Genomic DNA, 25,532 nt, shown 5'->3' with positions numbered 1-25,532 from the left:
TTCTGGGTTGTCTTCACTGCCTTCTCACATCTCCTTTTTTATTTTTCCCCCCTCTCACTTTGGGACATCCTCCTCTTTGTTTTCCAGCTTTTGGGATTCAACACCGTTTGATACGTTCATTCACGAAGCACCTGTTGCACGCCTCGGTACCAGAAAGTGGGGGAGCCGATGGGTCCGGAAACGAATAGGTCACTGCCCTTGCTGACTCTTAGTGTAGTGGACCTGAGTTGATCCGGGTTTGATTCTGAGTGTTCAGCTGCTGATGCTACAGATTGATTAGCAGCTGAACGCAGGGTGAGGTGGTGCAGGAGGCAGGGGTACAGGGCACGTCTGCCCTGCTGTTGTGAGAGAGAGCAGCATGGGGCTGGGTGGGGGTGGGGGTGGGGGTGCCGTGGGTCTCCTGAGAGCTGCTTTCCTGATTGGAGGAGAACGGGGCTCAAAGATCAAGTGATGGGCCTGCCCTACTTTGGAGTTAAGCAGAGCTCTCTGCTGGCTGGGACCTCAGCGGAAGACTCAAGTAAAGGGAGGGTTGGAGCAGGGATGTTGGTAGGGATGGCCGGCTCTAAGTTGACGGTATTTATTTTTGTACTAAACGTTTAACTTTCCAGTTGCTTACGTACATTAACTTTTTCCCAAGATCGGTCCTGTCCTAAAGATTAAAGTACAACTTTGTAATGTTTGTAGACAACCAGGCTTACGTTTGGGATATAGACACTGACTTTATGTTAAAGGCGGTCACTGTCTCTTTAAAACTAAAGGGCTTGAAATCGCGCAGGTAGCGTTTTCTCATCGAATAGGACTTCCTGTAGGGCCAGAATCTCCCATCTTATTCTCAGGATGTTTCAGAATTCTCAGAAGGACTTAGATTTAGTTCATTAAAAACACTTCTGTGCATACGGTAGTTGTAGGAGGGGACGGAGCGCAAAGAGCACAGAATTATCGTGAAGAACCCAGTGAGTGCGTGCAGTGGCCTCACATGCTTGATTGATTCTCCGTCATAAGTCAGAAAGACTTATTGTAAGATGATTCTGATGACTAATGGAAGCTCTGAAGGATTCACTTTTTCCCATTGTTTAACTTTCACATAGTTTTTGTTTTTCATACTGTGTTATCACTATTCCAATGAGTGTATCACAATCGCCTGTTACAAGTTAGTGGAGCTTTACTGGAAATGTGTGGGGGGTGTTTTCGCACACGGTGTGAGATCACTTTTAATTTTGGAACCGGATTTTTACAGATCGTCAATAAAAATCCACTTTGCATCTCATGGCCTTCTTTTGATCAATTATAGTTTGCATTTACTTGCTTTTTGGTTTTTTTCTATATAAAGTTAGTATGTAAGTTAATAAGTAAACAAATGAAGTTACAATTATTTAAGACAACGGTGTTATGTTTCTCTTAACCCTGTTGGATTGTCAAATTATTCTGAAGTCTAAACGAAAGACTACTTCAGGGAAAGATACTCTTTCTGATTGAGAGTGCTTATGTTTAGAAGGTTGATTAATTCATCATTCATCATTTGGAGATCATGATTCTGTACTTGTAAAGGTGTTTATGTGACTTACGACCAAGTTTTGAATGATCATATCTCGATGGCTTTAATCAGAGAACTTGTAAACATGGTTCTTTAGAACATGATTTGCTTTGGTTTATAAAACCAGTGTTTTTTTTTGTTTTTGTTTTTGTTTGTTTGTTTGTTTGTTGGTGGGGGAAGATTTACCTAGAAACACTTTTTGAGAAGTGCTTTCATAGATGTCATATTTACCCTAGTGTGTTAGCATTCTGATTTTCTTATTTGGATGAGAAGACTCATTAAGGATCCCATGGCTGTAGAGGTCTTGGCTGATGACAAATTTGGGTAGTATTGAGTTTTGTAGCTTTTATACTTTTGGTAGCTTTAAAAACTTTTTTAGTAGCTTTTAAAAATTGTTTTACTTGGGGATGTTTGCATAAGCAACAGGATGTTTCTTTCTTTCTTCGTTTCTTTCTTTCTTTTGATTTATTTAGAGACAGCATGGGGGAGGGGCAGAAAGGGGGGGGAATCCCAAGCAGGCTCTGAGTTGTCAGCACAGAGCCCGATGTGGGGCTTGAGCTCATGAATCCTGAAATCATGACCAGAGCCTAAATCACAGGGCAGACACAACCTACTGAGCCATCCAGGTGCCCCGACAGGAGCTTTATGTAGAAAGTTATGTGCTCCAGAGCTGACTTTCATTCTTGAAGTCACTAATAGAAATTAGATTACAGGTAGTGATTGCTTTTGGTAACACTGCACATCAGAATATTTTTGGAGAAAAAAGTGGAGGTATTCTAACCACAGATTCTCATTTAATTGTGAAACTACTCTTTTACAATAAGGATCCCTAATTGGTTTTAAGTTGGTAATAGTAAAAAGGAAACAATAAAGAGGAGGAAGGATGTTTTGTGAATGCAGAAATTTGAGGAAGTCATTAATAAGTTTACTGACCTGATAAGAAGTGTCTGTAAAAGATGATGTGTTGCTCAAGAGAGTATTTGATTGTATTGGAAGTAGGCTGTGTAGTAAACCAGGCGAAGGAAGACCTGGAGGGGGAGTCAAGCCATTCTACCTTTACACTAAGAGCTTAGGAAATTCACCTGATTAAATTTCTTTTTTTTTTTTAATGTTTTATTTATTTTTGAGAGCGCAAGCAGGGGAAGTGCAGACAGAGAGGGGGGCAGGAGAGAATCAGAAGTGGGCACCCCACTGACAGTGGTGAGAGCCCAACGCAGGGCTCGAATCCACGAACTGCAAGATCATTAACTGAGTCAAAGTCGGACGGCCAACCAACTGAGCCACCCAGGTGCCCCATACCTGATTAAATTTCTAATTTTCCATTTTATGTAGCAAAAAATCTACACAGTGACTAAAATTTTATCATTTGGAATTTATTAAGCTCAGCTATGTTTTTCAGCAGTCATAAGAAACAACGCTGCTATTGGAGATTAACAAGTTTTTTTTTAATTTCTATAGAATTACTTATATTTATATTTTTATTATTTGATTTTATTTTTTTAATGTTTGAGATAGAGGGAGAGAGAGAGAGAGCACATACAGGGGAGGTGCAGAGAGAGAGGGAGACAGTGGATCCAAAGCAGGCTCCATGCTGACAACAGAGAGCCAGATATGGAGCCCGAACCCACAAACCATGACATGAGCTGAAGTCAGATGTCCAACTGACTGAGCCACCCAGGCACCTCTATTTATTTATATATTTAAGTTTATATGCTGAATTTAGTTGAAAAATGAGATCTTGTAGGATTTGCCATAAGCCCGACTAGCATCCAGGAGATTCATCACTATCTTCACGGGCCTCGTGGTAAAACTGCCAATGGAAACTCCATCTGCTTGAAAACAGCTGTTTACAAATTAAAGCCCAAGAGTTGTAGTGACGGTGTAGGCAGAGGCAACATTCACATATTCTCTTAGTACTTCCTCCCATTCCAAGGGGAGTGTTGCCTGATTATCTTTGATCTGGAAAGTAATGGGAACATTCATTTCTCCTGAAACATGGTTTTCATTGCGAGAAGAAAGAAGGTTTTGAATAGCCATTGCACCTTAATAATCATTCAGAGAAACTTAGTGTGTGATATTTTTGCATGAGAAAAAAATGAGTGATTCTCCCACAGTGCAGAAAGTTTCCCATGTGCCAGTCGAACTTCGCTATTAGCAGTGCAGGGCTGTTTGACAAAACTTTTGTGGCTGGACAGATACGGCGCAGAAGTGATGTGGAAAAGTTTCCAGAAGGTGTTACCAACCAGATCTCCAATTCATCAAAGTGGTTTTCTTTTCTTTTCTTTTTTTTTTTAAATTTTTTAAATGTTTATTTATTTTTTTGAGAGAGCATGAGTGGGGTGGTAGGGGGCAGAGAGACAGGGAGACACAGGATGGGAAGCAGGCTCCAGGCTCCGAACTGTCAGCACAGAGCCCGACGCGGGGCTTGAACTCACAGACTGGGAGAGCATGACCTGAGCAGAAGTGGGACGCTCAACTGACTGAGCCATCCAGGCACCCCATCAAAGTGGTTTTCTTTTTTTTTTTTTTAACGTTTATTAATTTTTGAGACAGAGAGAGACAGCATGAACGGGGGAGGGTCAGAGAGAGAGGGAGACACAGAATCTGAAACAGGCTCCAGGCTCTGAGCTGTCAGCACAGAGCCCGACACGGGGCTCGAACTCACGGACCGCGAGATCGTGACCTGAGCCGAAGTCGGACGCTTAACCGACTGAGCCGCCCAGGTGCCCCATCAAAGTGGTTTTCAATTTAGCTTATAAATTGAGGGTGATGGTTTTCAAATAAGGTATAGTAAGTACTTGAAATTCTCACGACATGGTTTTACGAGTGCTTTCAAAATTGAGACACAAGTGTCTAGATGAAAAGATGTACTAGAAGAAACTTAAAACACCCGGGTTGCTGTTCATCTGATCATTAGGTAGAATTAGGTGAACATTAATCAGAAATGAAAATCAAGTGTATGTAAGCATACTTGCTCCCCTTTTAGAGCACCTCTTCCAAGATTAAATAAATGGGCACAAATGAAACACTCAACAGACACACATACTGCTAATGATAAGGGGCCCTGGGGTCTTTCAAGAAGAGTTAGATGTAGAGCCTACTCTGAAGAAGCTTATGTTCTTTGAGAGATGGAACTTGTAGAGTCAGTCTGTGTGGCAGAAGTAATCGTAATAGCTCATTCACTGTGTGCCAAACCCTGTTCTCAGCACATTCTGTTAAGTCCTTTAATCCTTACAACCTTGTGAGGTTGGTATAGTGACTAGTATGGGTGAGGAAACTGAGGCACAGAAAGGTTAATAAGGAAATTTTTCAAAGTCATCCGGCTAGTGAGTGACCCTGGTCTGGTCAAGTTTATACGCTATAAACAATAGTGTCTTATTCTTGAAAGAGAACAGTGGGTACTCATAGGAATGATTTTCTTTCTTTTTTTATTAAAAAAATCTTTGAACGTTCATTCATTTTTGAGAGAGAGCGCAAGCAGGGGAGGGGCAGAGAGAGGGGGACAGAGGATCCCAAGCAGGAACCGTGCCGACATCAGCAAGCCCGATGCGGGGCTCGAACTCACGAACCGTGAGATCGTGACCTGAGCTGAAGTCCAGCGCTCAACCGACTGAGCCCCCCAGGCGCCCCAACATACGGCCAATCTTATTTCTTGCGTTCCTCCTCCCTACACCTATCTCTACTGAAATATCTTCAAGCAAGTTCAGATTATCATTATTTCATTTTTTTCTGGCCACATCTATGTCAGTCACATGCCTTGTCGGTGATAACGACTCTCAAATGCAGAGCCTCAGGCGGTTATCACACTGTGAAAGAAACAAAACAATATTATCAGATAGCCCCCTCAGATCTCCTCAAATGCCATATAGATGCATGTTGACAGTTGATTTGTTCAAGTTGAGATCTCAGTAAGGTCCACACATTCTGCATTTTATTGCTGTTTCTTTCAACGTTTATTTATTTTTGGGACAGAGAGAGACAGAGCATGAACGGGGGAGGGGCAGAGAGAGAGGGAGACACAGAATCGGAAACAGGCTCCAGGCTCCGAACTGTCAGCCCAGAGCCCGACGCGGGGCTCGAACTCACGGACCGCGAGATCGTGACCTGGCTGAAGTCGGACGCTTAACCGACTGCACCACCCAGGCGCCCCTATTGCTGTTTCTTTATAGTAGTTCCCCCTTTTTTCTCTTTGCCATTTATTCACTGAAAAAACTGGGTCATGCATTTTGTAGCGTTTTGCACGTTTCACGTTTGGCTGATTACATCCTTTTAGTTATTAGTGTTTCATGGGTGTCTCCTTGCCCTGTAGCTTCTGTTAATTGGTGGTTAGGGAAGAGGCTTGATCACATAGAGATATGCATTTTTGGCAAGAACGCTTTATAGGTGGTGCTGGGTATTTCTTGTTGCCTCACATCAGGGGGCACATGATGTTTAAAAATTTTTTTTTCAAATGTTTATTTTTGAGAGAGAGAGACTGAGTGTGAGCTGGGGAGGGGCAGAGAGAGAGAGAGAGAGAGAGAGAGAGAGAGAGAGAGAGAGAGAGAGGAAGACACAGAATCCGAAGCAGGTTCCAGACTCTGATCTGTCAGCACAGAACCCAATGCAGGGCTCAAACTCACAAACCGCGAGATCATGACCTGCGCCGAAGTCGGATGCTCAACCGACTGAGCCCCCAGGTGCCCTATGAAGGCGTATGATTTCTGACTGTAGCTCTTGTTAAGATTAATGTCTGGGTTTTAGGTGCTGTCCATGTGATTCCTATAGGAGAAAGTTCCCCATCAGCTTTTCACCTGTTGTTTTTGGCCATGGTTGATGATTTCTGTCCAAATTATTTTGTTAGGTACTGGTTAACTCATACTGCCAAATATCTGTGGGCTCTTCAAATAGTAGCTATGATCAGCCAAAACCCAACATTTGTGTTTGGGGCATACCAACGAATGCAAATTAAATGAAGCATTAATCCTCTCTGACTTAGCTGTACCAGTGTTGAAGGATACGAACGTATGTGTATGTGGGCACGCACATATACACAGACGTTTATTGTGCTTTTCTGTACTTTGAGAGAATTAAAACTGGAAATCTGTCTCTTCTTCATACCCTGGAATATGAGCCGACATCTTCGTTACCAGGGTTTTTTAGCTTTTTTTTTTTTTAATTTTTTTTTCAACATTTATTTATTTTTGGGACAGAGAGAGACAGAGCATGAACGGGGGAGGGGCAGAGAGAGAGGGAGACACAGAATCAGAAACAGGCTCCAGGCTCTGAGCCATCAGCCCAGAGCCCGACGCGGGGCTCGAACTCACGGACCGCGAGATCGTGACCTGGCTGAAGTCGGACGCTCAACCGACTGCGCCACCCAGGCGCCCCAGCTTTTTAAATTTTCTTAATCTCTGAAGATGATTAAAGAACATGCCAAATAATTCTTGACGTTTTTTGGTGAGGAAGAATCTGTGGGTTATGGGAAAGCAGTTCTGCCAAACTAAGATCAGTTCCAAACTGGAGTCCAGCCTTGCTTAAAATTAATTTGTGTTCAGTGCTTAGATGGCTCAGGTCCTGTAGGGCTTCGCCTTCCCATTACTTGGGAACCAGAATTAGTCCTCAAAAGGCAGTTTGGTGAGAATAGAAGTAAGTATGAGTTCTCAACCAGGGTATAAAAAAGCTTGGTGAGCTCCTGCGTTCCAGGGAGCACTTAACCTGTTCAGTGACTGTGTGTTCTTGTCCAACAGGTGTCATTCTTCACCTTCCGTAATAGCAGTTTCTTAACCAGCTCTTCTTTCTTACGATTCCTGTTGAGTTACCCATTTTGTAACTAAATTATTGCAGTCTCCCCTTTATGGTGTTCTGAAACTGATTTGGTCTCGCACAGTTTGTCAGTAACTGATTAGAGAACTTGCCGTCAAAATACTCTCGTGTGCCATATATTCCGGAAGCAGAAGGGATACGACATACCCTCTTTGCCATTTACTCTCTTGATTAATCTTACTTTAATTCTAACCTTTCAAAAATTTCAATTTATAGAAGGCATGTAACATGGTGGACTATTCATGTGTCATGCAATTCTGTTAGGAGCATTTCTCTAGCTAAAGCTTCTGGCTAACTTTTTCAGAGAACTTAATTTCTAGTTATAGGTATTTTGATCAATGAGGGGGAAAAATGAAGCAAAACCTGACCTTGGATTATCCATTTATTCAGGAAATATTTGTGTTGCTGAGATATGGCAGGTGCTGTTAGGAAAAATACTGAGTCCTTGGAGTGCTGGATCTCATTACCATGGTCAGAAGTCATCCGGATGAACATTTAGGTTCCGCGTGGGGAGATGCTGATGTTCAAATACTGACTGTTCCTGAAGAAAGAAATATAAATGGTGGCTATGTGATAAATGATGACTATTTAAAAATGGTATAGTGTGATTTCCCCCCCTCCTATGCAGTTATTAAATGATTGCTGAGCCACCGCTGGTGTTTTAGAATTGGGGGAGTTATCTTTGAAATCAGGCTTTCCTTCTGCATTAGGTAGTGGAAGGTACCGGAAAAAGGCTTGTATTCCCCTTTATAGCAGTGAGCAGCTCACATTTGAGGGCAGGCTGTCTCTGCATCAATACAAATGGTCAGTAGAAGCCTTCTTGTCATTCACGAGTGCCGTTTAGTGGTAACAGATTACCGGAAGGCTCTCCAAATTACCTTAATTGAATGAAAATATATGTAGAATCGTATATATGAAAGACATTGATTCCTGCTGTTGCCTGTCTGGATTCCTAGTAACATATGATGATAAAAAGGATTATTACAGGTGAAATTTTATATGCTGGTGTGAACTTTTGCTTTGGGATAAGCTAGTGGGGCAGTACAGCACGGGAGTTTAGTGTTCTCCCTTCCCAGAGTGAAGTCAGCTTGGAATAAAAAGTAAACTGTGATCCTTAAGCAGCCACATAGAAAGGAAAAATAGGTAAGACCCTCTATCTGGTTTTCCTGAGCTAGCCTAACGTGGTCATGTATGTTCATTCTTTGCTCTAAGAAGACCTTTCTTAAATCAACGTCACAGGTGGATAATATGTCCATTCAGTTTACAAATTGACCAGTGACAGATGATAGAGAAAATATATTCATAGACCACATTTTCTCACTTTGTCTCTAATTGAATTGGGGTATTTTCCTCCTGTTTTTGGCTTGCTTATAGATTTGGATAGCATAGAAAAATCAACGGCATAGAAATCCATGATGTTCATGGAAATAAGAAAAGATTTATTCCTTGAAACTGACCTCCTCTTCTTTACCTTTCAGTGTTTCAGATTTTAACACTGCAGTGTTTTCTCACCCCCAACCATTCTCCAGTTCTCTGACATCAGCTGGGGGTCCAACAATTCAGTTGCTGGACACTATCTAGCTGGAGTTGGAATCAGATCCCCACGTTAAAGGGGTCAGCCCCCCAAATGGCCCCACTTCAGATCCAGCTGCCAGTGGGGTACTTAGGCACCCACACTTCTGCTTGGCCAATCATGAGTTAGATAGGGCTCCCCTGACTCCACCCCCAGGTTGAGTTATTTGTTAGGGCAGCTCACGGAACTCAGGAAAACACTGTACTTATGTTTATCAGTTTAGTGTAAAAGAGACAACTAAGGAACAGTCAAATGGAAGAGCTGTGTAGGGCTAGGTATGGAGAGAGCGGGCAGAGAGCTTCCATACTTTGTCTGGGCTTGTCATCCTTCTAGTACTTTGATGTGTTCACCAACCTGGAAACTCCTGGAACTCCTTCTTGGGGGAGGGTTTATGGGAGTTTCATTACATAGGCACAGTTGATCAAATCATTGGCCATTGGGTGATGGAACTCAGTTTCCAGCCCTTCTCCCCTCCACGGAAGCTAGGGGGTGGAGCTAAAAGTTGTAGCCCTCCTCTTTGCCAGGTTTGTTTCTCTGGAGACCAGCATCCCATCCTGAAATTATGTGTGTGTAGTGCCTGTGGGAGAGGCCCTCTCCTCTGTCCCCTCATTAGCACAATCTCTGGTTTGGTTGAAAGGGGCTTGTTATGAATAACAAAAGACTCTTCTATCACTGGGGAGGGGGGCGGGTACTGGAAGGGTCATAGGAGGTCTGTGCCAGGTACTTGGGACAAGTACCAGATACATTTTTTATTACAACACAGACACTATAGCAAAACTACCTTGCACACAGTAGACCCAGAGCTTTGGATCTGTAAGCTTTCTAGGAGGGCTAATCTATACTTACCTGGAAAGAAGAATGGGTACCGGTATCATTTTGGTAACGGACGGTTGATTTTGTGTTGTGAAAAAGATTCATATGCTGTATCTCCAGGACCAAATGGGTACCTTCACTGTGATGCTAAATTGCCCGTATCTTACAGTTTTCTTTATCCTAACCTACTCATTAGTGAAATTCACATAGGATTGGGTCTAGAAGAGTTATTTATGGCTGGTGGGAATCCTTATTGGCATTGTAGGAAGATGAGGGAAGACATTAATGTTTGACAAAAATATTAAGAAACTAATATTTGCTTTGTGGCTAATAAATAACATTCCTCTAAGTAAACTCTTCAAGGAGAAGTCTGATATGACTGTTTTGCTAGCTCCTCAACCTGGGCACCGCTAAGTTACCTGTCAGCTGAAACACAGAATGCCTTGGCCTGCGGCCTGGGGCCACTCGCTGCAGCTCAGGTCAGTGGCCTTTAGCCAAGAGCAGGCTTGTGTTTCCTTCATTGGGTCGTACGCGCGCTCTTTCCTTCACTTCGTGGCACATACGAAAAAGGTTTGAAGCACTGATTGAAACAATACTGACGGCATCATTAGACAATATGGTTAGTGTCCTTATTTCATTTATGGGTGGCGGGAAGTTAAAATGGTATTGTTAGGATCTTGTGGGGTTGACCAAGCAGGAAAAATAAATGCGACCTAAGACCGGCGGGCACTTTGCTTCCTTGTTAGAGTTCGAGCGAGCCGTTCTGAGAATATCTGCTGTGCGATGCGTTGCCTCTGCCTGGACAGTGAGGTGGGCTGGAGGCTACTTGTGTGGGCTCTGGGACATTGATGAAAACCGGAGCAAGCCTTTTGGCTTTTCTTGACCCAGTTTTCACAAGTTTGTGTAGTAGGTGCCCTGTCCCACTAGAAGGATGCTACCAAAAAGTAGGAGTTCGTTATGTGGGTGATTTTTCAGAAATCCTAATATCTCGCTACTGGTGCGTGGTAACATAGTAACTTGAAACTTTGGGGAGCTGATGAGGAACTTAAGTAGAGTGTGGAGGGGTCTGACTGGGAGGCAGAGGTTGCCACATGGCCTACCCATCGGAGAAGAAAGGCTCACTGACCACTCTGAATGGCAAGTTTTGTTGGATTTGATCAACACAGCACTTGTGTCTCACTTGTCTCTGTGGGACCCCTTGTTGATGTGTTGGAAGATTTAAGGCTTAACATAAATGCCCTGTGGATTTGGGTGAGTTTTAGGCATGATGTGGATTTAAAGTGTCTGAGCACCTGGACAGGGTGCTGAGTACCTAGAGTAACTAGAAGAATTTGACGTTTTTTGTTTTTTGTTTTTTGTTTTTTTTTTATTCTATGCGTACTCTATCTTTGTGCATTACCTGTTCCTAGTCTGTGTTTATTTTCTAATTGGGGTATTTGCTCTCAAATCCATCAGGAAGTCCCTTATGTCTATGTACTGACCTGCTGTGCTGTAAACCTCCCCCCTTCCTGGCCAGAACTCTCAGCGCCCTAAGAGCAGTAATGCTGTGTGAATGGAATTAGTGCAGGTGCCTAGCAGGTTAGACCTTCCTTGTTAAGAATTGTGATGGGTGATGGTATAAAAGAGAGCTCCAAACCAGCTGGGGGCAAATGACAAGCTCAGCATTGTTACACATTCGTCCCCTTCTCCCCTAAACTGGGGGTGGAGGCGTGCTGTCAGGGATGGCTGCCACCTCTTGGGTGTCCGCTCGGAACCTTCTCAAGGTGGGTGTCTAACTGGAATTTCTACCCTTAGATTCCCATGGAGGCTGTGCTTCCCAGATCTGTGGAGTGTGACTTTTGGGGCAAGGGGGCTGTGTTGAATAAGCTTTTCCTGTTTTTGGGGGGGGATTAAAATATTATTGAATTTAGCTGGTACATACACCTTGAAAAAATCTCAAAAGATATCATGTGTGAAATATTACAAGATTTTAGGGGTATGGAAATGTTCAAGTTGGATTAGCAGATATATATATGAAAGTGCCTAGATTTGTGTTTTTAAGGACATTTTATTGTTCTCTAGGCCTCAGTAAATTTGGGTTTAGAGAACAGATTGGTCTCTTTTAGAAAGCTCGGGTGTGAGTAGCAAGGAGATTATAATTGAAACAGAAACAACAAATACTTAGTGTAGAAAAACGGAAACACAACAAAGTAGAAAAAAATGACCCATAATTCTAGCACCTGGAAGTAATCACCAGTCATACTTTTGGAGAAAGACCTGTGTGTGTATTATAAATTTATCATATGCACATATGCTTTACCGAAATAATTTATTAGACACATTACTTATTGCTTGATTAAAAAAAACTCTTACTATTACTAACATTTACTAATGTCAGTAGTCTTTTATGGTGTGGGTTTTTTGTTTTGTTTTTGTTTTTGTTTTGTTTTTTTTCTGTTTTTTTTTGTTTGGTTTTTTTTTTTTGGTGGTGGTGTAGTATTCCTGTTACGGATGTGTCGTAATTTTTCTATCTAGTCTAGCATAAATATCACGATGCTGAATACTTTTCTTTGCATAATCTTTAACTTCCTAGAGAATGAATTCTTAGGAATGGACTTACTGCATTAATCATCAAGGACATTTGGAGATGTTTGCAAGATCTTGCCCTCTAGAAAGTGGACCAGTTTATATTCACAGCAGTAATTGGTTCATTTATTTGTCTCTGTTCATCTGTCTACTGAACAGATATTAAGGAACTGTGCATCAGGTGCAGTTCTAGGCAGGGAGGCAGGTGAGAAATAGAATTTCTGTGCTCCTGGAGCTTAAGGTGTCGTGGGGATGGTATACATCACATAATCACAGACCGATGTGAAAGTACAGCTGTGGAAAATTCTGAGAAGACTGCCCACTTCTTCATACTCTTATTAACGTTAATATTGGGATTCCTGGAACGCCTGGGTGGCTCAGTCGGTTGAGTGTCCGACTTTGGCTCGGGTCACAATCTCACAGTTCGTGGGTTTTGAGCCCCATGTCAGGCTCTGTGCTGACAGCTCAGAGCCTGGAGCCTGCTTCAGATTCTATCTCCCTCTGTCTCCCCCCGCTCCCAGTCATACGCTGTCTCTCTGTTTCTCAAAAATAAATAAACATTAAAAAAATTAACATAGGGATTCCTTTTATTTACATGTGGTATTAGAGGCAAAAATTGAATTTTAGTTCTGTGGATAGCTAGAAGAATTTGATGGTTTTTTGGATTCTGTGTGTATTCTCCCTTTTGTTAATTACCTGTTCATATTCTTTGTTTATTTTCTAACTGGGATATTTGCTCTCAAATCCATCAGTCAGTCCCTTATATCTACCCCAACCCTCCCAGCCCCCACAGTGGGTCATTTCAGCTGGGGCTATGTAGTTTAGACAAAAGTACCAAGGTACAAAGTTGTTTTCTTTATCTCCTTAATGAACCTGCGGACCTCACAGGAGCACTCGGGACCATGGGAATCCAGAGCAAGTTCTGCTGGACAGTCTGTTGACTCTACCTGCATGAGTATCTGAAGTCCTGTTTATTTCAATAAAGCCTTGACATTTGTGCTGCATTGGTCATCCTGAATGAGCTGTCTCTCTGGTATTTTTAAAGAGTTTGGACTAATCAGGACTTGGTCAGTTTAGCCTGAGGAATTGTATTTGTTTGTTGGTAGGAGACATCCGGCTCAGAGTCTGATCAAAGCAGGTGTTGTTGGCTTAAAGCTAGCTCAAAGGTGTGGCTGCACGTAGAAACTCCTAATAGTGACATTGTGCATAATTGAGGCAAAATCACTAGTGACCACAGAGGGGCTCATGTCATCAATGTCAGAGTTAATGGTTAGTGGGATCAAGGGACGAAGAATCATCACGAGTCTCTCTAATGTTAGGTTTGGAAGGATGTTAGGGCAGATTGTCTGTTTCATTCCAGGAAACTTGATGAACTCCCCATTTTACTGTGGTAGAAAATGAGCTAAAAACATTTTTTTTTTTTTTTTAATTGTTGGTTGATCAGCTTTGGGAGCTAGTTGGGGGCTTTTCAGTCTTTACACTCTCCCTGAAGACTTTTGTTAACCAAATAAGGTCTCATAGTAAAATGTAGTCTACAGAAACTAAAATGCTACTTTTGCCTTTGCCTGGAGTCCATAGAATCTGCTAGAAATTGTTATGCCATTGTGTCAGAGCAGTACCTCTCTAGGCACCGATAGAGAAATAGCAGACTTCTCGACATTACAGGTTAAAAAAAAAAATCTGTCTACCCCAGGAGAGATCCGTGAATCATCTGCCAGAGGTTGGCAAGGTGGAGAGTGAATCGTTTCGGTTCTTTCTTTGGCAACAGAGCCTCTGAGGCCCGAGCTTATCAGATGAGGAAGATGCTTAACGTTGAGGAAGCACTGGTGTTAGTGGTCTCCCACCCACCCTGGTTCAGGACCTTGCCACTGTAAACCTGCACACAGCGGATAATACAAGGTGGGAAACAGTGAGTGATGGTTGGCTGACCCTGACCTACACAGTAACTCCTTTCCTCCTGCCAGCCCCCCTCTGAGGAAGGTAGTATCAGCCCCATTTGGCAGGAATGGGCCTGTGGCAGAGAGATGACGTCACCTGCCTGAGAGTGCATAGCCAGTAAGCGGAACAGCTGAACTCCAAGACTAGGTAGACGGGCTTTACCACTGGTTTTCCGAGTTTCTGGTTGAGCACCACTGGGATGCTGGCTGTGGGTAAGAACAGGGACTTTTATTGGCCCAGTAGTTAAAAGGAATCTACAGAGCCAGTTGCATTTCTTTCTTGTTGCTCATACGTTTTCTTGGTTTAAAAGGTATCAGACAAGGGGCGCCTGGGTGGCTCAGTCATTTAAGCGTCCGGCTTCGGCTCGGGTCACGATCTCACGGTTCGTGGGTTCGAGCCCCGCGTCGGGCTCTGTGCTGACAGCTCGGAGCCCGGAGCCTGCTTCGGGTTCTGTGTCTCCCTCTCTGTGCCCCTCCCCTGCTCATGCTCTTTCTCTCTCTGTCAAAAATAAACAAACATTAAGGAAAAATTTTTTAAAAGGTATCAATTTTTCCCAGTTTTTTTCTTTTTTACAGAATTTGATAATTTAATCAACTTTTCAATTGGGTTTCAGTACTTCTGACTAATCTCACGGTTAGTTGCCAGTTTTTCATCGTTACTCTTTACCAGCCATTGTATTTTTAAGGTGCATGAATCCTCCCCGCAGCACCACCAGAGCAGTGAAAACAGTAAGGCACTGTTTTTGTCTTGGTTTTACAGATGTGTAAATGGCTTGACCGCGGAAATAGCCCTGTGTCATCTTTATCAGTATCTCAGGGATAATCATTTAGCGCCTCGCAGAAGTAATTTTCTCCCCTAGTCTGCCATGTAGCCCCCTCCCACCACATTCCTTTTTAATTTTGCTAAGGTGAGAAACAAAGCAGTCTTTGTGGGTAGGTCAGCCAGCTGCCTTATCGGTCTTTTTGTCTGTACCACCTGGCACAATAGCTTGTGTACAACCGTGATATTTCTGCACCTATGGCCGTGTGAATTACTACGTTGGACTTCCCCCAAATCCACCTTCCACACAAAAGTGTTGAACTGTGCCACAAGGGCCTGTTGGCATATATTTGTTTATCTCTTCTACCCAGAACAAGCCACCTTCCAAACCGCTTAGCTGTATGGACGAATAACCGTGTTTTGTGATACCGATGGGAGTTCAGAGTTCTAGGTGAGATTTTGTAAATTTTTGGAACTCGTTCACTCTTACATACCCAGGGCTGGAGGAGGAGAGGCGCGGTATGGTATTAGCCGACAGTGACTCATTCAGTGCTCAGATTGCTGGAGATTGCAAGACTGGGACATAACGGACGGTTCCGAGTCTAACATCCTTCGTGTCCTGCCCTTCTCTCGAGCTTATCAAAGAAGTTAGGGCCCTCATCACTGTAGTAATTTAGGTAGAAAAGGAAACGAGAGGAAGTCCTTGTTTACCATTTTATTTTCTCGTTTCTGAAATTACTCGAATATAAAGTTGTGTAGTTGGAACTGTGTGTTCCTCATTTTATAGCCAGTGATTACAGATAATTGAACGAGTTACTCCGAATACTCCATTTGGAAATGAGGTATGAAGAGTTAGAGCCAAGGGAGAAATGAGAATTTCAGGCGGTCCTCACCCCTCCGTCCCCTGGCGGGATGCTCTGGGTACTTGTAGGTCAATCGCTCATGTTTTTGAAGGTGTTCTGTGAGCTGATTTGTACATCGTAGTTTCAGTTCTCGCTTTTTCCTCTGCTAGGTTCTGGGAAATCCCTAGTGGTGGCAGTGGGGGTTATTAAGATCTTAAGAGAGACTGATTCTTACTGTTTTTTTTTTTTTTTTTTTTTTTTTTTATTCCTACCTCGCTCCTTTGGCTTCTGAGTAGTGGCTTTAAAGAGTAACTGTGACGTTTTCGTGATTCTGTTTGGTAGTCGGGTGGTGGTCCTGCTGGTTTAACCTGAGCTCTGCTATGTGTCTGTATTCAGCTAGTAGGTCTGTGTGTGGAGACTAAGCTCAGTGGGGATGACTGGGCCCTCTGGACTTGTGCATGTGGATTTCCATCATCAAGGACGCTACTTGGGCTGCTTCACGTTTAGACTCGGTCACTTTCCAAGAGGGTGAAAGTGGACGCTGTGGGGCCTCCTAAGGCTTAACTTTGGAAGTCCTACAACAACCCTTTCTGCTGTGTTCTTGGGGTCCCAGCGAGTCTGAAATCCAGCCTGATTAGAGAGGCAGGGAATAGTCACATTCTAAAGAGGTGATTCACTGGTGGCCATTTTGATAACAATCTACCACATAACCTGAAGTGATGCATTAATATCACAGCAGAAAAGCTAACTTCTAGATGCATCGCTGGATCCTTCAGTGATCTTTATTGCCACCAACAATGGGAAGTTTTGCTGTTACTGTTTCAAATTGGGTGAAATCACGCGTCGAAGGTACGTAGATTGACTGCAGTACTTTAGAGATGGTCTCCATTCTTACAGGTTGGGTGGGAAGATTCTGAATCAGGGGAACAGACTCTTGCTTTCCTATGATCGAATAAAAGAAAATAAGCCCACTAGGTTGTATGAGAGGTTAGTGCAATGTTGATAAAAAAAATAATAATTTGAATTCAACAAAGATTTGTTGCACTGTTACTTTGTCGTAGTTACCTATTACAGGTGACTTGTAGAATTCAAAGATAAATTCAGCTAGTTAAACATTTAGGACAAAATTGCTCACAATTTGATTATGGGAACAGGCTTGAGAAGGATGGGAGGGAGCGACAGGGTGGACCCCATGTAGACATAGTGTCTCTCTGAGGACAGGCTGGTTCTGACGTTTTGGAAATAGAAATAGTGCTTAGGAACTACTTTCTCCTCATCTGTGGAAGGTCGGGGAAGGATGTTTTGGTGACCTAGATTGCAAAGACTGGCCATCTTGCAGAGTTGACTGGTAGACTCTTGGCTGCTCTCGGATAGAATTTTTGACCAAGGTTAAACTCAACTATGGGCCAGCTTAGCCGACTGTGGAAAGGGATGTTAAGGGTTTGTATCACTTGCGAAGTTGGTGGACTACAGTATTCAGGGATGGCTCCTTTGTCTTCTTGCTTAAGGCCAAGTAAAGTTGAAAGATATCTTCCTTCCACCTTCAAAATTCTGTGAGTTGCTCTGTGGTCAGAACACAGGCCAAACACATTCCTAGGCCTTACTGAGCATGCATATCTGTGGACAAATCCTTGTTCTTCAGAATCGTAGCTCGGAATGTTCTTGAAGATCCCATCCTTGCGACTGTGTCTTTCATGAGAAGCGTGAGGAAGAATTTGGATGTCGACGTGGAGAGGTGGTTTGAGGCAGAGCTTTGAAACCAGACCTTCAAAGGGTGGTGCAGAGAGGCCGATCCCCAGTCCTTGGCGAGCCTGAGTGGGACATGAGGCTGTGAGCCACCTGGGTCGGCCAGTGGGCTGGCGGAGATTCTGGTCTTCCCGGTGTGCCAGGCAGGTGTCCTCATTTCCTGTATGAGCTGGCATGAGAAAAGTTGGGCGGTTTTACCCTGAGGGGTAGAGCAGTGCCCTGGAAGTGTGATGATGGGACGAGGGCACACACTGTTGTCCTTAACGGTCAGGGTGCTTGGTTACAGATGGCAAGAATTTATTCTAGCCAGTTTGACCCACATCGGGGTTGTCTGGGGCAATCCGTGTGAAATTTGTTCTCAGACCGATCTAATACGCATTTGAGAGCATTTTCTGTTATCAGCCGCACTGAACTTAGTTTTTAGGTACACAAAGACCGTCTTCGCTCGCAGGAGACTCCTTCCCTATGAATACTTTAAGATGTTTGATCAATGGCTGTTTTCTCTTCTGCTGTAGATAAAGGGGAGGCTCTGTTTATCTCTGACTGGTTAGGGATGGGGATTATTTGGTGGTGACAGTGTCCCCAAAGGGAGAATTAGAATCACAAGTTTATAATCTTTTTTGATCAACTAGTTTAAAGCCTGCTGTACAAATAACTTAATCTCTGTTAGCTTCTAAAAATCTCCACAGGCCATTTGTAGGAAAACTTCCTTCCTTACTCCCTTTACTCCCTGTAGAAGTTGCAGGCTTTTGAAAAAAAAAAAAAAAAAAAAAGTCCCTGTTGCTCTAATGTTGTATTTGCGTGTAGTTTTGTCACTAAAAATAACTGGCATAGTGACGGGTTGCCTTTAGGATTTAGGTTTTTGGGGTGAGAAAGAGAAGATAAGGACCAGTCATAATAAAGGTTCTTACTTAGAGAAAGTGAATGGGGGGAAAAAGAGAAACGCTGGGGGAAACAATGTTCATGTCCACAGAGATAGCCTCTCTGAAGTATCGTAAAAACTGCTCTGCTCCTTTCTGCCTCTCCCCACATCTCGTCTTTGACGGACTTTCTGGGACTGTCCTTCTCCTCCTCAAAACTGCCCTGTGAGTTCATCTCCAAATGGTCAGCCTTTGGAGAGTGGGAGCCCTGCAGGACCAGCCCATGCAACTCGATCTTCCCCTACACCCCCTGGCACTGGTTCTAGGCCCTGAGTCATCACCTCCGCTTAGAGAGGCTGTGAACTTTTATAGAATTGTTTAGCGTATTTTGTTGGTGGACGATCAGAACATGTGCTTGGACAGTGTTCAAGACAGTTGCAGATGTGGTGAGGTATGGCGTGTGTTCAGACCTAACCTGTGTATGTCACGTTGTGTGATGTTTGTGTGCTTGTTCATTTCTGCGGGAAATGGCCTTCAAGACCCCAGTTTATTTTTGCTCAAGTGTGAAAGCAGTGCTGAGGAAGGATGTGTGTGTGTGTGTGTGTGTGTGTGTGTGTGTGTGTGAATATTTACTTTCAAGAAAACAGTTTAAGTGTTAATTGTAGTAATATATTTTGTCTGCCTGCAAAGGTTAGCTGCTGTCCCCTCAAACTGAGCTTTGGAAGAAAGGGCCAGTTTTAGTGTTTTCCTCGGGATGGTTTTCACAATGATTCTTTGTTCTGTTATTGTCCTGAATTTGATCTTAGTGTGTTTTCAGTTTTTCACCCTATAGGGTGGTTCCAGACACAACCACATGACAGGTGGTGTTCAGTTTTTGATTTGGGGGGTTGGTAGGCATTGAGCTTATTCAGAACTTCATTTCTTTTATTTTCTTAAAGTTTATTTACTTTGCGATCTGGGGAAGGGCAGAGAGTGAAGGAGAGAGAGAGAGAGAATCCCAAGCAGGCTCTGCACTGCCAGTGTGGATCCCGATGTGGGGCTCGAACTCACAAACGGTGAGATCATGACCTGAGCTTAACTGACTGAGCCACCCACGTGCCCCCAGAGCTTAATTTAAATTCCTGAAACTTTGTTCTATAAAGTAACATTCATAGGTTTCAGGGATTGATTAGGACCTGGTGTCTTTTTGTTTGTTTGTTTTTTAATTCTTCTTTCAGTGTTTATTTTTGAGTGAGAGAGAGAGAGAGAGAGAGGTGGGGAGGGGCAGAGAGAGAGAGGGAGACACAGAATCAGGAACGGGCTCCAGGCTCTGAGCTGTCAGCACAAAGCCCGACGCGGGGTTCGAACCCATGAACCGCGAAATCATGACCTGAGCTGAAGTCGGACGATTAACCGACTGAGTCGCCCAGGCATCCCATGGACCTGACATCTTTGAAGGCCTCCATTTTCACTGCAGTCCACCTGTGGCCCCCAAATACTTACATCTTCTCCGTGTGCAGACGATACTCTTGGTGCTCCGGCTTCCCCCAGAGCCTTAGGTCACAGCATCAGCTCGAATCCAGATCTTACCTAGACACCACCAGTTCATCAACCCCCAGTCTCATCAGAATCATCCAAATCAGGTATGGGTGAGGCAGAGTATGATCCGTTGTGACACAAGATTCCTCTCCATCCGCGAACCTAGAAGCAAGAAGACAAGTGACCTTGTCAGGCATTGGATCGCATTTCTAGAGATACCCATTCAAAATGGGAGGACACTGAAGGAAAAAAGGAAACGCAGTCCCAAGCAGTTTCAAAATCCAGCAGAGCAAATTCCGTTAGGGTTCAAGGCCCGGGGATAGCCCTCTGCCTTTAGATAATTCCTAAAGACAGATTTCCAAGAAGTAAAAGAGCCTGTTCATTAAAGACTTTTTCTTGTATGTTGCTGAACATTTCATCAGAAACAATTCTATCACTTTACTTTTTTTTACCAGCAATGTGTGATACTAGTGATTCTTCTACCTGGTCACGTTAACCCATTATCATTGGGGGGAAAAATAGGTGTATATATAAACGAGACCTAAGTTTTGCCAGTTTCACATGAACAAAATTTTTAACTGTTTTTGGTGTTAGTGAGTGCCTTTCACAATTTGTTCTCAGTTTTGCTTTACTGAGCAAACTTTACTTTTTCATACCCTGGCCAATTTTTCTATTTTTCTTGACTTGTGTGATGTCTTTATGTATATTTAGAGTTTCCTGTTTTGTATTGCAAGGATTTTCCCCAGATTTCCCTTAAAATTTTTTAAGTTTTTTTTTGTAGTATATGGAATTTGCTTTTTAATGCAGCCAAACCTGCCGATTTTCATAGAGAACCTTTTGCAATTATAGAGAACCCCTTCTCTACTGGCTTTCAAATGAAACTGAATTTATTTATTTATTTATTTATTTCCAACGTTTATTTATTTTTGGGACAGAGAGAGACAGAGCATGAACGGGGGAGGGGCAGAGAGAGAGGGAGACATAGAATCGGAAACAGGCTCCAGGCTCTGAGCCATCAGCCCAGAGCCTGACGCGGGGCTCGAACTCCCGGACCGCGAGATCGTGACCTGGCTGAAGTCGGACGCTTAACCGACTGCGCCACCCAGGCGCCCCGAAACTGAATTTAAAATAAATGTTTGGCACCTGAATGGGCAAGTTACGTGGAAAATTCATGTTGTACCATGCTTACTTCTTTTTTTTTTTTAATGTTTTATTTATTTTTGACAGAGAGAGAGAGAGAGAGAGAGAGAGAGAGAGACAGAGCATGAACGGGGGAGGGGCAGAGAGAGAGGGAGACACAGAATCCGAAGCAGGCTCCAGGCTCTGAGCCATCAGCACAGAGCCCAATGCAGGGCTCGAACCCACAGACTGAGTTCATGACCTGAGCCGAAGTCGGACGCTCAACTGACTGAGCCACCTAGGCGCCCCCCATGCTTACTTCTGAACATGATGTGTCTGGGCTTCTTGGGAATTCACGTTATCCTGTAGTAAAGCCTGTCTCCCAGAGCTGATCCAGGAGCCACGGCCAGGAGCTCTCTGCTCTTGTCCTGCAGTCCCGACCAGCTAGTGTGGCACCCTGAAACTTACAACTGTCATCAGAAACACCAGGCTGAGTAGATGGAGCCCCTTCATACATCTTCTGAACCCATACATCTTCTGAAGGGGTGGGAAAGGGTTTGGATTGTAGACGTGTTGTTTGAGAAGGTAGATACATGCATAACAAACCAGGAGGTGTGTATGCTGGAAAAAGTATCTTTAGTATCTACGGGAAGCTAAGATGTGTTGCAAATGCTTAACAAACCTGACTTTGTTACAGAGTTGCCATTCGGTAGAATCCCAGAGAAATGATCTTGTAAGCTTTATTGACATAGAGAGGAATATGGTCAATGAGTATAGCATGTTACAAAACATATTGTGGTCTGATTTTAATGGTAGAGAAAAAAAATGGGTGTCTATGTACAGAAAATAGTTTCCAAGAGACAATGATTATTTGGGGATAATTGGACTTATATATAATATATATTTAAAAAACCCCATATGTTCTGTAGGTGTATACATAATATTATGTATATTTTTCTTTATCTTTTCTGACTTATGTATAATATATATTTTTAAAAACTCATATATTCTGTAGGTATATAAATAATACTCTGTGTATGTTTCTCTTCTTTATCTTTCTGAAATTTTTGGCTTTTCTATACTGGACATGTTTTGTTGGCATAATGTAAAACATTGGTACCTTACCTCCCCTTTCCCTAACCCCAAAGAAATGGCTCCAGATAAATAATTATTTGAAATGCCAGTGTATTGAACTTGAAGTTGACCGTGCCATGATGTTTTTTTAGCTTGTAATGGTTGCAGAATGCTTGAGATTCTTCGCTCGGTCATTTATGCTATGTTTGAGGGAAAACCATTAAACTATGGCATCGAAGTGTAACCCTGGAAAGGTGGTAATACTTTAGTATTTTTCAATATATTTGCTGAGGTAAATGATTTTTGTAGTGGTATTTTCATTTGCAAAAGTGTTAGCGTCTCTGAACAATATAAACTTGAAACACTGAACGTTGTTTTCTATTGAAGCATAACGGATGATTTGTAGTTAGTAACAACTTTAGGTCATTTTTATTTACTGTTTCTTAATTCTGAGAAATTCTTTGTTGCCTTTCAAAATATTATATTAACTGTATGTTAAAGCACATTTTTCTGCTTTTTGGTATGAATTTCTTATGCCCTCAGAGTGGTATCTCTTTTATAGTGCTTGAAACTTTTACTTTTTATTTGTTATTTCTTAGGTAAACGCAAAGCACTGAAGTTGAATTTTGCAAATCCACCTTTCAAATCTACAGCAAGGTTTACTCTGAATCCCAATCCTACAGGAGTTCAAAACCCACACATGTGAGTATTCTGGTAATCAACTAAAAGGCTCAGCTAAAGCAAAGGTTTTAATGTTACTGTATTTTATGAATTTTCCCAAGTTGAGGGGTTGGTATTTTCATTATGTTATGGGCCATTTGAAATACTACTATTGGAACTTAAGTAGAAAATTATTGATTCTGTAGTCTGAACTAGATAAGCATAATTTTCCTTGTTAAAGTTTAAACTTGAAGGGAAAAATAGCTGAAGATCCAGATGCCTTGAGATCGTTACCATTTTTCTCTTTCTGAACTGAGACTATCGTTTAGACCTTTCCCTCTGGATTTCCATTTAAATTGTAAGTGGTACTTAGGAAACATAACTCTTACCTCTAGATCTGTACAAATCGTCCCTGCTTACTGGGTGACAAAATAGAGTCCCATTCTATTTTATTATGATGAACTAAATTCCTGTAAGATTTTCATGTCACAGTAAATTGAAAGAATGTGTGCCCGTCAGTGTACAGGTGTCAGTGAATATTTTTAAAATTTATTCCCTACATGTATATTTTTCCCTAAATATTTTTATTAAAATGAAAAAATGATATTTTAGCATCACTGAAAGTCACTGAGTGTATTAGAAACATCTGTTAATTTAAAATACCTCCAGAATAATATTTACAGACACCTTTGAATTGAAGTGAAGTGATGTATTAAATAATGATGCCTCCCCCTTTTACCTCCCAAGACCTATCATGAGTATGAAGGGTCAAAGCCAGTGGCTTCACATTCATACTCACGTTCATAAAATTAATTTTTCCTAGTTCTGGGATTGAGAACGATAAAGCAAGCAAATGGCAGAAGGTATGGTTTAAAAAGCAGTCAGAATATAGTATCTGCAGTTTTTAATCATTCCTTAACAATTTTTATTCAAACCTTGTTAGACTACAAATTGATTCATACTTCCCAAAAAAGCACATTTATGGCTACTTTCTTTCCTTTTGATGTCTGGCAGGCATCGGATTTGCAAATAGTAACGAACTGGTAGGAGGTAGAGTGTCTTGAAATAGGAATGCTAAAAACTATTTTGTTATTTTTAAACCATCAGAGTATAGAAGGGGGCTCTGTGTGTGTGTGTGTGTGTGTGTGTGTGTGTGTGTGTTCGTTCTTAGGTTTTCACCTGTGACTTTAAACCAATGAAAACTAGAGTGACAGCAGTTCATTTGACTGGGAATAGGTCTGCTAATTTTATTAGACTGGTGTCCCTAACGAGATTTCTTGTCAGAGCTCAGTTTAGCGTCCCAGCCTTTTTACCTCCTCGAAAACATCAAGTGGGGGTTATATTGAGGAAGGAAACTCTTAGTACCTCTTAATTAGTCAGAACTCTGGCAGCAAGGAAACATTTTTAAAAGAACCTCCTTCCTCATTTCCTAGAATTTCTGGTGAAAGCTAGTACAAAACTAATTCTTGAACATGGTCCATTTCTATTACCTTGGTTGCTAGCTGAACTACGTAGTTGAAGTCTGCGAAAGAGGATATATAGTAATCGCCCAACTTGACAGGTCCTCCCCCTCCCCCTCCTTTTTTTTTTCAAAGCCCCCTTGGACACACAGAAAAACACCCTGACTTACACTTAGAACTGCAAAAACATTTACATACTTGTACTCTCATCCTTTGAGAGTTTCATGTATTGGGAATTCATGGACAAAATCGTGTGTGTGTGTGTGTGTGTGTGTGTGTGTGTGTGTGTGTGTGTGTGAACGGTAAACAGGGTGAAAAAAAAAGCTTTCTTCCAAAATTTGGGTCCATCATTTTTTTTATTTAAACCTACCACTTTATAATATCCTTATAACCAGCTAGGTTTCTTATCCCTTGTCTCATCCCAGCAGGTGTTAAAAGTTTGAGAGGACATGGTAATAAGCATTCTTATTCTATAAATCAGAAGTGTTTATTCTATTTAATGATAGAATCTTAAGATTTTGGTTCTGGGGTGTAAACATTTTAGACCCGGACCTTGTTTTAATTTTCTTACTGCGCTGGCCTGTTATTATGTGGATGAGGAACAGGTGAAACTACTAGCATTGATATTGGTCAAAGACCATCCTTTCAACCTGTTTATTGTTTTGCAAAAGAGAGAGAGAAAGCATGTGAGCAGAGGAGGGGCACAGAGAGAGGGACGCATGGGATCCGAAGCAGGCTCCAGGCTCTGAGCTGTCAGCACAGAGCCGGACGCGGGGCTCGAACTCCCAAACCGCAAGATCATGACCTGAACCGAAGTTGGACGCTTAACCGACTGAGCCACCCGGGCACCCCTTAAGACCATTGTTTCAGTATGTAGGGCAAGTTATGTCTTCTGACTCCCTACACCCTTCCATAAGGGGATCCTTCTGTGCTCTTTCTCTGGGTTGTGCACCATCGGGCACTAAAGAACCACTGTTGGTTACTTGCAGTGTGGGGATTTGAGAAAGCTACCTCTGTGCCATTTATATGTGTTACCTCCTTCTAAAATTTGCTTGAACTCTTTTTTTTCCCCTTTAACTTTAGTTATAGATATAAATAGAGAACTTGATCTTGAATTTAGGAAAAGATAAGGTGAAGTATAAGCAACTAATGAAGTTGAGAGATGTAGCTCCCAGGAGCTACTCTCACATCCATCTGGCATGTAAGATTTAAAATTTTAAAACTGTGTCCTTATTTTCTGGGAACCAACAGTTCAAATAAAATTGTAAG

The 25,532-nt window shown here is 42.4% G+C and overlaps 1 protein-coding gene across 1 annotated transcript in view; it reads left to right on the top strand.

Annotated features, from left to right (window-relative positions):
- MAP2K4 (mitogen-activated protein kinase kinase 4) overlaps positions 1-25,532 on the top strand; it is a 130,392-nt gene that overhangs the window by 5,604 nt on the left and 99,256 nt on the right. The window contains exon 3 of the mRNA XM_040452933.1: positions 22,743-22,845. Within this exon, the coding sequence (XP_040308867.1) occupies positions 22,743-22,845 (103 nt within the window). The remainder of the gene's footprint in view (positions 1-22,742; positions 22,846-25,532) is intronic.

Source organism: Herpailurus yagouaroundi, unplaced genomic scaffold (assembly GCF_014898765.1).
Source record: "Herpailurus yagouaroundi ecotype Mexico unplaced genomic scaffold, PumYag 208, whole genome shotgun sequence".
Taxonomy (NCBI): Eukaryota; Metazoa; Chordata; class Mammalia; order Carnivora; family Felidae; genus Herpailurus; species Herpailurus yagouaroundi.
Note: the sequence above shows the minus strand (reverse complement) of the source record. Positions and strands in the feature narration are given on the sequence as shown.